Source organism: Vanellus vanellus (assembly GCF_965231255.1).
Source record: "Vanellus vanellus genome assembly, chromosome: 5".
NCBI classification, from domain to species: Eukaryota; Metazoa; Chordata; class Aves; order Charadriiformes; family Charadriidae; genus Vanellus; species Vanellus vanellus.
In genome coordinates, this window is record NC_138910.1 from 43,925,750 (window position 1) to 43,942,792 (window position 17,043).

The window sequence follows — 17,043 nt, forward strand, 5'->3', positions numbered from 1 at the left end:
TCGGTCTTCTGTGCATTTGATCTTTCGTGAAACCTGCTAGTAGGTTGTTTTTCCACCATTTAAAAACAAACCAATCTTAATTTTTATATCCACTGAGCTGCTGCTTTTATATATAGTCCTATGTAAAGGAGCCAATAAGGGAATAATGCAGAGCTACATTTAGAAAGCATATGCTGGTGTTTACACTGTGAATCTCCTGGATTCATCAACTATTAAGGTTAAAGATGGAATTAAATAGGAAGGGAGGCCTGAGCTGTAAGCAAGGATTAAGTCTCGTTGTTCCAGAGCGTGTTCAGAGACACAGCACACTTCCACACCTGCTCTAGAAATAGTTCTAAATGAGGTATCATCTCTGAAAGCAAATAAGGCCAATACATTTCCTATTGCCACACACGCTTTATTGAATAGAGGCCTTCAAGTATTTTTAACTTACTCCTTTTTTTCTGTTTTGAAGGTAATTAGAGTGACAGGTTTTATGAAAGGACTTTACACGGATTTTGAATTGAAATCAGATAATGTTAAGGTGGGTATGAAACTTCCTTATTTATTTAGCTTTAATATTAGTATTCTTTGAAACTTGCCACAAGGTACTTTGGTCATTTCTGTGTTCAATGCCAAGTACCTGTCTTTAGCTTTGTGGAGAAATGGTAAAAGCTTTTGACTGTTGGTTATATTATGCAATGCATGGGGTGAACACCTATAGATTGCATTTGTGGATGTGACACAAATAAGCTGTTGTGTGTAGAGAACTATTTCTCTACAGATCTCAAAACAGTGAGCGTTAATCTATGACCAGATCTAGGTTTCCAAAATACTGTTGTATTACAGATTAAAAGAATTATTATGTAGCAGGGTTGCCTTGAAGTAGTAGTTGGGCATTGATAATAAATCACAAACACCGGAAATCCACACACAGCTTTTTAAAGAGTCTTGGGGTCTCTCAATGGAATGTATGGTTTTATATTTATTGCTTTATATGGTGTGTGTATACACATGTATGTATACAGATATATATATTGTATACATATATACACTAAATGTTCTTGCTTAGAATCCCAGGACTTACTGAGGCACTCCTCTAGTATATGCATTCCACAATAGCTTTATTACTGTAGACAAATGGCTAATTACTGAAAGAGGAGGCTAATGTTATTACTGAAAAATGCTTTCCTTAAGTACAAGGGTAACTTCAGTCTCTGCTGCTCTTCTACTGTCTGCCTCTTTGCTGAGCCAGGGATGCTCACTTGTCCAATTACTAACTTGATTGGAAATTTTCATCTCTCAGTCATGGCAAATAACACAGTGTTTGTATGTTGCTAGTTAGACAGCTACATCTGTTGGTGATTGTTTAACATAGCAACTGAAAGTATGAGGTCTGTGAACCTGGCTTGTCATCCATACAGCCAGTTACATGGATGTTTTATGCACTTCTTGAAGCTAATTATCAGTCTAATATATATGTTTATTTCTGTGACTGTTGTTGGGATAACTCAAAACTAAATTAGTTATACAATGGATTGATTGTTTTTGTTGGTACTTTCCCTGTTGAAGCTTGTCAGTAGGTTCTGTGATGAAGAGCAGCTTAGCACATACTGCCTCTTTCTTGGAGAGCACTGTGCATTTTATTTTTCGATCAAAAAAGCAGATTTCCTAGCAACTCCTGAGTATGTCTTTGTATCTACATACTGTGATAGCTGTGAAGTTACACCAATCTTGAATACCTCTCTGAGAATTTCTTTCACAGTCCATGAGATCATGGTTTTCAAGAGTTCAGGCAGAGGAGATCAAATTGCTGTAGTATGAAGGAAAATGTTGCTAGCTTGTGTTCTTCTTTTCAAAACACTGGTCAGGAGAAGGACTTGGGTCTCCCAGGATGCTTCCTTATTGTGATTTCTGTTGGAGTTGTAGAAAATCAGGAGAGTAATCTTTATGCAGAGACCAAAACTACTCATAGAGAACTAGAGGCTGAGAGCAGCAGCCAGAGTCCATGTTGTGAATAGCTGTATATATTTCTATGCAAGGGTGATCTGCTTTATGTAACACTAGGGAATTATACTTATCTGGTGTGATGATCTGAGAGTGGATACACTCCCAGATTTGGAATGGGAGGGATGCTTTCAGAAAAAAGAAAAGGTTTGTACCCACTGTGAAATAGTCCCGATGCTGTAGTTAACAGCCAATCCCACTGGCTGGGAAAAATTGACAGGTGGTCTTTGCAAGCTGGTTTTGCTGTGCTGTTGCAGATCATGAGGTGCATAGGCTGAACTTAGGAAAGCCCAAAGCTCATGGTCCAGCCTCTGTGGTGGCTGGGGCTGGCTCCTTGTCTAGACATCCCCTTACATGCTACACAGTGTCATGCACTTGCATATGTACATGCAGCAACTGTCTTTGTTTCTAGTTTCAACTCACCTCTCCCACCTGTACATAGCAGTGGGATCCTGAAGTACCCACTGTTTCTTCTGTGCTATCCACTGCTGGGATAACACATACTGCATGGATAGCTGGTCCCCTCCTTCTGTGTAGAAAGAAGTGGGAGGCAGGCTGGAAGCATCCCATGAACCAAATTTGGCCTGCAGAGCATGAACATTAACCTCACTGAGTTGTAGTTTGTTTTGGGGATGGAAGAGAGATGTAAGGGAAATAAAATGTGCAAGGACAGGTACATTGGATGGTATTGCTGTGTGCATGTTTATCAGAGAATTTTGTCTCATTAGGTCTAGTAAAAAGTTGTTCTCTTATAAATGGAGATTGGATATCAGGCTTGCTCTTTTAATCTTCCATATCAGCTTTATATACACACGCACACACAGAAAAGTCTTTATTTTTATAAATACATATATTAAAGTCTTACCACTTGGAATAGTGGAGATACCTTTGTTTGAAAGCTACCCAATAAAAAAATATTTTCTTAAGCTCACAGCACTGTTTCAGATATTTGTTTCTACTTTGATGGAATTTTTATTTACTGATGCAGGTAGGAGCCCTAGATTTCTCACTGGGTTCATGAGGATTTCGTATATGGACAGAACACACTGATAATGTAACTGCTGAAAATGATGAGGATGTAGGAGAAAATTTTGGATCTTTATTTGAAAACTTATTTGGTTTGGAATAGTGTCCTGTCTCTTTCCCTAAATTAATAGATTGCATGTGTCCCGGGAAGGATGGACAACTATTTTAATAGTTGCAGTGTCTCCTTCCTTTCCTTTTTTATTTGTGAATGCAGGAAGAACTGGTGAGGGTGAAGTGTTCCTGATGCTAATTGAGACAATCTGAAAATCCCAGCTATGTGGCAGTTGTTTGTTTTAGTCCTTTTGGAATAGTCAAAGATGGGAAGTACCCTGACTCTGGAGACTGTCTTCCTACGCGTTTAACTATCATTTACGTGCTTGCAGCAGAACATTCTTGTTTATGGAGAGTGGCTCTGGGACTTGGGATAATACGTGAACAGCTCTATTAAGCCACAGTGCCACAGGAATAGATGGTGCTACCAGATGGCCGGTAAAGAGTGTTGGCCTTGCTCAGCTGAGGAAATACTGGCTTCTGTGGCTTTCCTCTGTATCGGTATGTCTGTCAAATTAGATCCAGGTCATTCTGGATTTCTGTGCCTGAGATACACAGACTACTGTCTGTGCAGTGCAAAATTGTCTGTTTTACTGGATAATTCCAACTGCTCCTTTTCTGAATTAACTGAAATGGCAGTGGTCCACTTTTCAGTTATCAGTTTGAAAGCTGTAGTTTATATTCTTTTGAACCAATGCCTATTAAAACACGCATACAGAATTCTTCTCACACCAGTTTACTTTTTAACAGGCTAGTAAAATACTTCCTTATCTCCACTCATGACTGTAGAGGATGAGTGAGTAGACTTCTGTGCTGGGCCTAGTAAATATTCCTTGAATTTTATTATATTTTATTAATAAAACCTTGTTGGTTTTTTTTCCCCGAGTATTCTGCAGCTGCAGAGACTTCACACCGTGATTTTATTCTCTGGGCCAGGAACCGTCCAACAAATTTTTACTTGGTGGGGGTTGGTTTATTTTGTCTTTTTTTTTTTTTTTCTTCTTATAAATTTGCATAATCATGGAATCATAGGGTTGGAAGGGATCTCTGGAGATCATCTAGTCCAACCCCCCTGCCAGAGCAGGGCCACCTTAGAGCAGGTTGCACAGGAACTCGTCCAGGTGGGTTTTGAATGTCTCCAGAGATGGAGACTCCACTACCTCCCTGGGCAGCCTGTTCCAGTGCTCTGCCACCCTCAAAGTAAAGAAGTTCCTCCTCATGTTAAGATGGAACTTCCTATACTCAAGTTTGTGCCTGTTACCTCTTGTCCTGTCACTGAGCACCACTGAAAAGAGCCTGGCCCCATCCTCCTGGCACCCACCCTTTAAGTATTTATAAGCATTGATCAGGTCCCCCCTCAACCATCTTTTTCTCCAGACTAAAGAGACCAAATTCCCTCAGTCTTTCTTCATAAGAGAGGTGTTCCAGTCCCCTAATCATCTTGGCAGCCCTATGCTGCACCCTCTCCAGCAGATCCCTGTCCTTCTTGAGCTGGGGAGCCCAGAACTGGACACAGTACTCCAGATGTGGCCTCACCAGGGCAGAGTAGAGGGGGAGGATGACCTCCCTTGACCTGCTGGCCACACTCTTCTTGATGCACCCCAGGATGCCATTGGCCTTCTTGGCCACAAGGGCACATTGCTGGCTCATGGTCATCCTGTTGTCCACCAGGACTCCCAGGTCTCTTTCTATGGAGCTGCTCTCCAGCAGGTCAGCCCCCAACCTGTACTGCTGCATGGGGTTATTCCTCCCCATGTGCAGCACCCTACACTTACCCTTATTGAATTTCATAAGATTCCTCTCCGCCCAACTCTCCAGCCTGTCCAGGTCTCTCTGTATGGCAGCACAGCCTTCTGGTGTGTCAGCCACCCCTTCCAGCTTTGTATCATCAGCAAACTTGCTGAGGGTGCACTCTATCCCCTCATCCAAGTCCTTGAATATATTGAACAGGACTGGACCAAGTACTGACCCCTGGGGAACACCACTCATCGCTGACCTCCAACTAGACTCTGTGCCCCTAACCACAACCCTCTGAGCTCTGTCTTGCTCTCCAAATAATCTCCAAAAGCCATCATCTCTACTGAAGGGCACTTGGGCAAAGTTGTCTGTAAAGTATAATTATAAAACTAAAACACATCTGGTAATTGTGGAGATAAAAATATGTGCCTGTATCCCTTTCCCACCATCTTTCATATGTTTTCTTTACTCACTGTTATGTCTGGTTTGTAAAGTATGTGCACAAGTGTGTAAGTCCCACAGGTTAGACTTCTGTAAGTTCCATAAATTTGTGACACTGTGCTGAAAAATATTCAGGGCAGGAACTGTCCTGAGCAATATCAGCTGTAACAGTCTTGTTATAACTCTTTAGTGATTTTTTTGGTAATACTTGCAATTGTTTCTTAAACAAAACTCTATGTAATTCTAGAAAATAGAGTGCCAAGGGTCTTACAGCAGTCTGAAAATGCACTGGAGCTAAATGATAAATGTATTACAAAGGCAAAGTTACACTTTTCACTTTGGTCATTCCACTTCAATGTTCATCCATTATCAAAGCTGTCACTTCTTAATCAGAATTAAATAACTAACTATAAATCAGGGGGAGTCCTCTTTCCTGACTTCACAAATGATGTGCTGCTCTTGTACAGGTGCCTTCTGCAACTGTTCATCCCATCAGAGTTTTCTAGTCTTTAGGTGGTGTGTGGATTTGTTTTGGAGTCTCAATATTATTTCTTAATTGCTATTTTACCAGGATAAAGATGCCAAAATCAGCTTCCTTCAGAAGGCAATTGATGCTGTTGTAATGGTAACAGGAGAGCCACTGTCAGTAAAACCAGCGCGTGTTGTGGCTGGACATGAACCTGAAAAAACCAATGAATTTCTTCAAGCAATTGGGAAGTGTTGCTTAAATAAGGTATGACATCACATATATATTTTATATACATGGTGATATATTATCAGAGCATGTTTGCAACAGACGTTATTGACACTCATCTGCTACTTTTAATTACACAAGATAAACATTGCATCACCGCTAATGATAACAACAATGAGTAGATGATCCTTAGCAGAGTTTGAGTCAGGTCCCCACGCAAATACATTCTGGATATTTTAGTGCTTTTAATGTATACTGGTTTTTATTTTTCACCTTATGCGTTGGTCATTTAGTAACATTTATTAGGTCTGAAGAAGAATACGAAGCTTCAGAACTTTTAAAAATTTTGCATTCAGACACATTAATTATATGACCAGATACTGCCACCTTTGACTTTATCTCCTCTAAAATTTCAGTGAAGTCTTTAATTTTTTAATGAAAGTAATTTTTCCAATGTCCTCCTTCTTTTTTTTGGTGTTCTTTTTTTTTAACTTTTTTTGAATTTGGAAGTGAGGAGAAATTTGTTAACCTGTTGAAAATAACTGCAGGGGCAGTTCTTGAAGTAATTGCTGCATTAAAAGTAATGGGGAATCTTTGCTTATAAGCGTTACAGAGATTTTTTAAATGCAAAGGTATTATCTAAACCCCTTGAATTAATCACTGAAGAAATCATGTATATTTAACTGTTACAGTGTTTATAAGACTGTCTGGAAGTTTAGTTTAGATTATCTTTGTTTGATAATCTACTCGTTTAAATTTATGTTATTTTGTTTTAATTAGCTGAATGCTGTGAGCTTCTTCCGTATGAATTGCTTGAGATCAGGAAGGGGGAAGCTGACAAACATATGCACAGAGACTGAATGAGTTAGAAAATGTGCTTGATGATGGAACAGTTCTGTAGAATGCTGTGATGATATTTAATATCCAGAAGATACAGTCTACCCATTTGAACTAAGATAATTAGCCCTTTGGCTTTTATTGTACTTAATGTGCATTGTGGAAAAGATTTCCTTCAGTCCCTAGCTTGATACTTTTAGTGCTAAACTGAGCACACTGCTTGGACTTAAGTAGTTCAGGTAAATGTTGCTAATGTGCAGAAGTTTGTGTCCAAATGTGAAAACACACAAAAATTCATAGTTTTGCATTTACAAACCAGGAGAGAATCAGAAGTCAACCCCCAGGGCAATATCAGTGTTAGTGATCTAAAAGCTGTTCCTGTTTCAGGAAGAATTCCCTGGCAATGTGATGATGTTTTCTCTTTCTTTGTTAACATAGTCAAACTCTTTGCCACTTGGACATGAAAACATGTCATTGACTTGCTGTCTAAGTGATCTAATTAATAATTGCTTGTTGTCTTAACAAATGAACTAGATGCAAAAGCTTTTTGAACAGAATAACTACAGCTTATTGAAACTCATTCTTAAGGTAGTTATCTTTTCTTTGCTGATTGAGCAAGTATTAGCTGAAAGTGGAGTGGCCTAAGAGTGGATGCAAATACAACATAATGTGGTTTTAAGAGTGTTTAACCAATCTAGCAGTCATGGTATAAGGATTTGACAGTCATTTACCTTATTTTGAAAAAATACTTAAGTTGTTGCAATGAGAATTGCTGTTGTGCTATAATACATAACAAGCACCACATATTTATGTAGCTCTGGCACATATAATCAAATTATTACAAGAATTACAGGGAGGTGTTTGACATAAAAGCACATTATTACTTCTCTGAAAGAAAGTTTCCAAAAGAGCAGAAATAGAAATACAAGCTTTATAAAAAAACAAACAAACAAACAAACAAAAAAAACCCAACCAAAAAAAAAACCCAAACAAACCCAACCAATCCCCTCCCTGCAAAAAACCCAAGTCATGTTGATTACAGAGTTAGAAAGAAATGAGATATTTAATCAAATGATTTACTCATTTCAATGATGTTTTTGTATTCCTTGCAGCTGTCCAGTGATGTTGCTGTAAAAAGGATCTTAGCTGGGGAGAGAGCTGATGCTAAAGGGAAGCCTCCATCCTCTAAATCTCAAGATAAAGAAAGAGAATCCAAAACAGAAGAACAAAAAAGCCATAGAGATAAAGAGGTAGGCATTTGCAACTTTTGTGGGGTACAGGGACTACTGCTTTTTATGGTTTGGTTTGTTTGGGGTTTTTTTTTAGCTTGCATTTTTGTCTGTGGAAAGTAACTGTGTGATAGAGTTGCCATGTATTGGAATTAATTTTTAGTTTTTACTTTGTTTTCAGAGTAGAGGAGAGACTGAAATTAAAGACAGAAGCTCAAGCAGAGACAGAAAACCAAAAGGAGATTTGAAAGAGACGGAAGAAAGAGAAAAGGAAAGTGATAAACAGAAGGATAATGAAGACAGGCACAAAGACCCTGAAAGAGACACCTTTAAGGAAGGAGAAAAACAAGAAAGGGAAAGAAACAAAAGCAGAACAACCACACAAGGAAAAGAAACAGAAAAAAACAAGGGAAAAAGAGACATAGAACAAGAAGATGATCTCGAGCGTGATAAAGGGCAGGAAAGAGAGAAAAAAAATGAAGGAGGGAGAGAAAAGGACAGACTGAAAGGAAGAGACAGAGATAAGGCTAGGGGCAGAGAACGAGAGAAAGACAGAGATAGAGGAAAAGATCGGGAAAGGGATAGACAAAGGGACAGAGAAAAAGATGGGGAGCATTTAAGAGAACATGGAAAGGATAAAGCAGAGAAAAAGGTAATTGAAATGTTACTTCAGAGAGCAGTAACTTTTGGCGTGTTGTGGTAGGGAGCGAACATTTTTTATAATGACCTTGCATGTTTGTATTCTCTGCTCATTTAACAATTAAGTACTTTCTTTAACAGCAGTTACTCTCATGAAGTGAAAGTGTTGGTGTGGATTTGATCTGGTAAAAGTGTGAATGAGGCCGTGTGTGTAACTTCATATCTCTGTCATGGTATATTTTGACTTGACCCATAAGACTTACTGGACTGTGCTTCCTGAACATCTAATAAGCAGTTTATTTTCTGAACTCTGCATGATTTCCACCCCTCACACTCCCCCTGTTGAAAGAACTGTTGGGAAGCCCATGTGGATCAAATAGTTTCCCTCTTGGAATGGTGCTCCATTTGCAGTGGACTCTGCACATCATGTTGCATCTTCGAGAATCAACACATCCACTGTTTCCCCATACTTTAGCCTTCTCACACTAAAGGCCTAAACTTCCTGAAGAGCCGTCTCTTCATTGCCTTTGATTTTGCTGTTCTTGTAATCTTCTCTCTTCCTCCTCTAAATATTTCCTATTCTTGTTTTCTGTTGCATGCTGGTTTGTGGTAGAAATTTGGGATTAATGGGCATTAAAGGTGCTTCTGCTAAGGGGTAGTTTAATTTTGTTAGATGTGAGAAGGCACTTCTGTCAGTACCTGTCTGCTGGCCTTAAGGATTGTTGCCTTCCTGGTATTACTCAGAGAACAAAGTTTAACTGTTGATTTTGCTTGATTAGTCTCCTATGCGGGGGAGGCAAGGTAAAGAGGCCAGGTAGATGGATAAGAATACCATTGTAATATGCTCAGTTCTACTCTATGCTAATTTTGCCTTTCGCATCATTCAGGTAAGTAGCTCGTTTCTCAGCACACTGAATCTAAAGCAATTAATTTATTTTCAGTCTGCAGATTCTGAGGAATCCACACTTAGAAAAATGCAGAGGCCAACTAAAGACAGCAAGTACCAGCCAGATAATGAGGTTAGTAGCGTAGAAGTTCTGGGAACGTGAATATTGAAAGTGTTGCGTTTCAGAATGATTTGGGAATCTGCATGAAAGGAATGCATGTTTGAAAGATAGGTTGATGACAAGTTTTAGGGCTGTAAAATAGATGCTTGTCTGGTTGTTTGGGTTTTGGGTGGTTTTATGTATTTTTTAAATTTCTCTGAGTTTGGACAAAAGAAGGTCTACTCAGTTTATTTCTTTTTCCAGATTTTATTTCTGTGTATTGATATATTGGGTACTTCAGGAAAAACAGCTATTTTTTCAAAGTTTTCTATTCCTCTGAATCTTTCCTGGAAAGCTGTTATTTTTTGGGGGGGTACTTTAATAGAAGTTACTGTTTTGGAAAGAAAATTAGTCCAATGTGGTGTGTGGGCCTGTGTTTTGCAGCTGGATGATGGTAGAACAGAATAGCAAATTGCTGATTGCCTCTGAACAGTAGCTGTTGCTTGTGATGCCATTGTGTCTGCATCTGCTGCTTCCTGATGACCTGAGGCAGTCTGGGGAATTATGAAGCCGTATGGATAAATGTTTAAAGAGTGAAATTTCAATAGATTAACCTAAAGCAGCCCAGACTAGGAAAAAATAGGCCAGGATCCCAAGTCTAACAGGAGTCTCTGTTGAGAGTCTGTGGGTCACTGACATCATCGTGTCTTCTACATTATATGGCAAATTTATAGCTATTCTTAGACTGAAATCCAACCAAACTTTTTAAATTATTGGCACTTGGAGGGAGAACTTATAAAATAGTTTTTAGCCTGAAGCAAATGTTCATAGCCAAGTTAAACTTCCTGCAAATTGGGTCTCTAATGGAAATTCTGAGCCTCATCCCAAACTATCGTAGTGCTCTCGGGCACCACAATAGTACACTAGGGCAGTAAAGTTTCATTTCCTGTCTTAAGTGCTTTTGGGAGGGATTCCAAGGCATGTGGACTTATTACTTTAAATCTGGATGACATGCTTTTCATCTACTTGCTTGCGTAACAGTAGATGGTGCTTAGATTTTAGGTGATGAAAACGTACACTTTAGACCAGTGCATGACAAATGGTCATCTTCTTAAGACTGTGGAATAGAGAAATGAAATGAAAATGTTCCCAATGAATTTTTCGAGCTGGAGAGCTGCGCAAAGTGATTTAGAAGAAATTCCAGCATGAATTAATTGGAAAGTGCATCTAATGGACTGAGGTTGATCTTTTTGTCCTCTCAGTAGTTTCACAGCACAGTAATGCCTTTATTTCCAGGGATTTACCCTGATCTAATCTACTGTAACTCTATCTAAGTCATGTGGCAGTGAAACAAGTGTATTCGAAAGAAGGGAAACAATTTATGTCTTTCTGCACATGAAGAGTATTGAATCATAGTTTGTAGTCTCTGCTGCATAATTAATAAATCTTCAGCATCTGTATTTAGCTTTTTGTAAATACAGTACAAGTGAAACAGTTTGAAGCAGCCCCTCTCAAGCTGTGGCTGATATGCCAGTACCTAACATGTCACCTTTCTGCCCTGAGGCAGAAACCTCTTCTTATTTCTGGTTTGTTCTTGTCCTGCTCGCTTACCCGGGCTCCTAGTCCTGCTCTCTTTATCCTCATGCTCCTAGCCACAGCTTCCTTTTCTTTCCAAGCCTAGTCTTACATGGCTTCAAATTGTAATGAGCTATTTGTCATCTTGTTTCTTCCATATTTAAATTACAATCTCTTCAGACACACTGCTTGGCAGCATAAGGACATGAAAACAGCGGTAGGAAACGCATTGGGATAATGGGAACTTTTATTTCATTTGACATGTCTATGGAATATTTAGGCTGATGGATTTCTATGCTGCATTTACTTTAGAGAACAAGCTCATTTAGATTTTTGGGTTTTGTTTCTTTTTTCATGTTCTGCATGTACAGAGAAGCTATTACTTAAAATTTAGTTCCTAGCTTTGCTCCTATGAGATTAGGAGTCTAAATAAAATCTACCTGCATTCATACAAATCTTAATTTTTCTTACTGCTACTTATTGGAGGTCAGTTTTAAAATGCTGCTTAGATTTGGACAGCTTTACTTTTTTTTTTTAATTTATTTTTCTGGTACTAAAGAAATTCTATATGTTATTCAGCATGTAGTAGTCATCATATGGGTATCTAATTTTCTGGAAGTAAAAGAAAGCAAGTGTAAGTAGGAATTAAGAAGAAACATATGGCTAACACGTGGTAATCAGAGGAAGACTACTTGCTGCTTCAAGGCTAGCTGTTGCATACTACACTGTTTGTGATCGGAGCGAGTTGAGTTGTATTCTGTTAGCTCTCAATCCATCTCAGGTAAAAGTCTTGTTTAAAATGGATGCTTTGTAGCGTAACTGATTGACCTTCTAAATAATAAAGATAACTGTCTTTGACAAGAGGTTATTCAGGTCATAGAGCTCCTGAGCGTATGGTGCTGTTTATATGAAAGTGGCTGCAGGACAGGTATGTTATTTACCCGTAAGGCCAAACATGTTGGAAAAGTCTCTTCCATTTTACAGATGGCTGCTGAAACTCTTGGCTAAAACTTTTTGTAATATCCTGTCACTCTTGGCCACTCTGTAATGACTTTTATTTTTGCCCTACAAACTGTATTGCTCTGGAACTGGTCGCTTGAATCAGCCTCTAAGTCATATCTAATGAACTTTGATTTCTGTTGTAACTCATCTCAACTATATAATGAAACAACTAGTGAATGAAAAAAAGGCATGACTGCCCTAGGAACAGCAGAGAGAATCGTTCCATGGAAATCTGCTGGACGTGGCTCAAATATTTTTGTTCTGGTGCTGTGAATGACCCACTCTTTTGGGGTCAGTTATTCATAACTGGCTCATATAATAGAAATCCATCATTAAAACTTATATTTTAAAAACACTAATAGTCCTATTTGTGTTTGAAAGGTTTTAATTAGCAGAAGCTAACACAAATAGAACACCATCTTGCAAGCCTTCATTCTAGGAAAAGATAATTGATCGATAGTTTCATAATAAGTTTTATCACCACAGCACTCAAATTGACCTTGGCAAGTAGAGATCTTTCCTTGTTGCTCCTGCACACTAATAAATTCTGCCTGTTAACAATGAGAGCTGTTTTAGGAATAAATACTGGAAATAACAGATAGTTTGAGGGAAAGAGCAAAGAAAGTCTTTGAGGGATACATAGTTTTCAGTAAAAGCATTAGAAATGAGCTGTGTTTATTTGTGCAACAGACTATTCCTCAACAAAATTCAAAAATGTATTTATATATGTAGTTGCATTTATATAAAACATATATATACACATATATGTAGTTTGATTCATATATGCTTATGCACACACACACAGTATTTACAGTATACATACAAATATACCTGGTGGCACTGTGGATCTAATTAGAAATGTATTGTGGAGGGTTAATTGAATTAGATTTCTATTCACAGACTTGATTTTTGTTTATTATTAGTGAAATATCAGTGGATCTGATGAATTAGAGGGGGAAAATACCTGTGGCCAATTTATATAATGAGTTGTCCCACTCCCTTGGTTGGGTGTGTGTGTTTTTTCTGCCTTTGTTGAGGCATGGAGTGACCGTGGCTAGAGGAGATGTATGTAAGCATGTACAGAATTTGTTATGAAAGCAGTACAAAAGTCATTGATAGAAACTGTTCATGATATCCTTTCATGAATATAGAGTTCTTCTTCTTGACCTGCTGAAACATTACAAATCATTGTTTTCTTATGTCTTAAAGTGAAAGTCAACCTATTTAAAGTTAGGAATGAGGACAAAGCAGCAGATTGGACACTTTACAGCAGGCAGCTGTATCGTCTCCAAATAGAAATGTAATTTCCTCAAAACTGGGAAGTGTGCATGCATCCATCTAGGATTCCACTTTAATATGTTTTTTCCAGGATGGTGTGAGATGAAGTGTAAAATTTCTTTTTAATGGCTCCAGTAACTGTTTTTCAAAGTCTTGGAGCCTCTGAATTTGTAAGAAGAATTTTATCTCCCTTTGGAAAGACTCAAATCCTAAATATTGTGGGATTTATGTTTTTGTGTGCTACCATAGTGATTAAATTTTAGCTTTTACTTTGCACCTGTTGCCAGTGTGCACATGTGGCTCAACAAAGATGTTAAGTGGTGTTTGTAGTTACTACCTGACATAAATAAATGACTGAATCCACTCCTCCAGAAGCCTCGGCACCTATTCTCAACTTCTTCCCCACCTGTGCTAATAATTACATCAGCCAAAGAGCTGCTGAAGTTTGAGTGTACCAGATGTCGCCTGTGGGCCCGTAGAGCCAGACTCTGATGGTATGCGAGCTTTGCTTTTGCTCCTTGAATAGCTTTGTGATTGTGAAAGATGGTAGTAATTAAGATGAACTAAGATTAAAATTAATCACTTAAATATTAGCTGTGCATTTTGGACGTCTTTCTATTTTTCTTTATAACACGCCAGCATTTTCTAAAGAGTGAAGTAAAAATATTGGTAGCTCTGGTTGTGGGTCAAATAATAATAGTAACAATCCAGTGAAGATAGTGCAAGTGAAGACTAGTTTATGTCAGAGCAGGGAAGTGTACTGTCCATTTGCCTAGATTTTTATGAAGCGTAGGATGTAGGGCTTTTTTTTGGCTGATCAAATACCTGAAATTCTGAGCATGTGTGTTAGATTACAATCATGGAGGTGAAGGAGATGTAGTTTCTCAAGGACTTTAACTGTTGAAGCTGGCTTTTGCATAGCCTGCTGGCTTTCCTTATAAAGCACGTCCAAATAATTCAACTTTTCAGTTTATCACAGTTGCATACTGTGATTGTCTGTTGTTAATAAGCATTTCCCCTGTGTGAAGAATGTCTGTTGAGCTGGTAGTGCGTTACAGCATATAAAAAAAAAAAAAAATCAATATTTGCCTTCAAAGTAAACTTATCACCCTGTTCCTGACATGTCACTTTCATTCCCTTCCATGTAGCAGTGTCTCCAGGGCCAGTGGGTACATTGTTGTAAGCTTGTAGAGATGAGAAGTTTCTCTTGCATGGTCACCTAAAGTAGTTGGACTAAAAAGACTTACCAGTATCCTATATTTTTAAACATCTTGTAATGCTATTTTTTCATTATGACATGTATGGTCCATTGTCCTATATACAAGATATTATGGAAAGTGAATGATTTACATTGTGTAATTTGACAATTTTCTCTTACAGGTTATTGGAACATATAATGTTAACATTTGCATAGAAATGGAAGAATTTGTAATTCTCATTTATGTTATCAATATGGTCGTTATCAGCAGGGTTGGCAATGAATCTTGGATGCAAACTGGATGGACTGTTAATTCACACAAACTTCAAAAAAGCAGATCAGGAGGAAATCCTGTGAGGTGCTAAACATATTTCAGGATTTTGAACGAGATGCAGAGATGTATTATAGGAATAGAGAGCATAGAAATATTAAAACGATATTTTATAAATCACTTGTACTTCATCAGTTGCTAATAAAATCAGGGAGTTAGATGAAAGGACAGGAAAGTTCTTAGAAGCATGTTTGGCTTGTTGGAAGCTACTGGTTTATTAGTGTGTCCAGTCCTGCGAGAATTGGGGAGCCCTGTATGTGTGCATAGTGGGCCAGGTCCCATTGCTGGCTCTATTCTCTGGTCTACATGTAAGCAGAAGTCATAGAATCATAGAATCATTTAGGTTGGAAAAGACCCTTAAGATCATTGAGTCCAACCATTAACCTAACACTACCATGTCCACCACTACCATGTCCACCACTACCATGTCCACCACTACCATGTCCACCACTACCAAGTCTGCCCCTTCTGCTAGCCAAGATTGGGGATGGAGTGCCTCCTTCCCACCCATACTCCGGAGTTTTGTTGGGCTGGCAGGAGTCCTCCTTTACACCTTGCACCTTCTCTGGAGGCATTTAGGCCCTAGCTGTGCTTCAGGTAGAGAAAGTAGTAAATCTGTGGTATACCCTGCCTGTAGTAGTGGTAGCTTTCATGGACCTGCCCCTCTGCCTGCTCCTGCCAGTATGTTGTTTCGAACCTTTTTGTAGAGGCAAGTGCTGTAGCTGCCTTCAGCCTCTCTAGTGCTAGCTATGCATAGGCTCAGTTATCCCTTCGCACCCAGGGGACCTCAGAGTCCAGGTAGCCTTGTCTCCTGAGACCAATGGTGATCTCATCTCAGGAGAGACTGCTGCTTATGCATGTCTTTTTCCCAACCTTCAGCCAAGTGGACCTGCAGATTTAACTTGCTCCTTTCCAAAGACGTATGACCATTGAAATGTGGAACATAGTGCCTTTGAAGAAAGTATTGTCAGTCAGGTGTTCTTGACTTCAGGCAGTGCAAGCTATATCCAGAGAAAACAAAGTAATTCTCATGTATGTGTGCCTGCTTTCATTTCCTGGACTCTCTGAATCACTTTCAGGCTAAGGACAGAGTCCTCAGAAGTGTCCTGATTTTTCTTCCAGTTTGATCTTTTCCATTTTTGATCTCTTATCATCCTTCTTGTACCAGTTACACCTTCAGATCATCCATTGCTTGTTTGCTGGACTTTCTGGCAGGAACTGTTTCTTAGTTTGTTTAGGCTCTTTGTCCAGGAAGTTGCCATTTGAATAAAGAACTATGCAAGTTTAGTGGCACGGTTTTTCAGTCTTTGCTTCTATTTTGGAATGAAATTTAAAAGACCTACCAGAAGGTTAAAGAGAAAACTGTCTATCTGATGTAGGTGAAACATACAGGGGAATGTAAGTAAGCATCTTATTCCTTTTGGTAGCTCACTGATAGCTAAACATTGTATCCCAAGACCAGTAGTGGCATCATAGGTGCTCTACAGGTTCCACAAGTTCCTCTGCCTTGGATACTCTTAGTTTACATTTGGAGGTTGTCTTTACAATAATGAAATCTAATCATATATGTTCATTTAAAAGAAAACAGCTAGCATGTATCCAGGAAGAATACCTGCAGGCTTTGAGGAAGATAGACTTCACATAATCTTATACATGTGGGTCAGTTTTGTAAGTGAATATTTTTTTATGTATAACACATATAGATAAAAAGCAACATATGTAAGTAAATTTTATATATAAATATATATTTTGTATATGAAATTATATAAATTTATGGGATTTTTTTTTTTTTTTAAAAGACTGAAAGTCCTGCAGGGATATCAAGGCAGCCTTCAACAAAAGGATCAAGGCAACGCGCCAGACCCGGAGGAGAAGGTAACTAGAGGCAGGATATTATTTCTATTAAATGTACTGGAAGGTTATTGAATAGGAATAGCATAAATACTTAAATATCTTTGGGTTTTGTTTGTTTTATACTTGTTTTATACTCCTAGTCTGCATTTATGAATCAAATAGGCAATTTTTCTGCATGG

The 17,043-nt window shown here is 38.5% G+C and overlaps 1 protein-coding gene across 2 annotated transcripts in view; it reads left to right on the top strand.

The window, feature by feature from the left end:
* Positions 1-17,043, top strand: part of TRAF3IP1 (TRAF3 interacting protein 1) — a 47,829-nt gene that overhangs the window by 515 nt on the left and 30,271 nt on the right. Inside the window, exons 2-7 of one of the 2 annotated variants that reach the window (XM_082483565.1) lie at positions 455-523; positions 5,813-5,974; positions 7,885-8,022; positions 8,183-8,653; positions 9,582-9,659; positions 16,810-16,885. In XM_082483565.1, coding sequence (XP_082339691.1) covers positions 455-523; positions 5,813-5,974; positions 7,885-8,022; positions 8,183-8,653; positions 9,582-9,659; positions 16,810-16,885 — 994 coding nt within the window. The remainder of the gene's footprint in view (positions 1-454; positions 524-5,812; positions 5,975-7,884; positions 8,023-8,182; positions 8,654-9,581; positions 9,660-16,809; positions 16,886-17,043) is intronic. The other variant, XM_082483566.1, reaches the window with a different exon arrangement.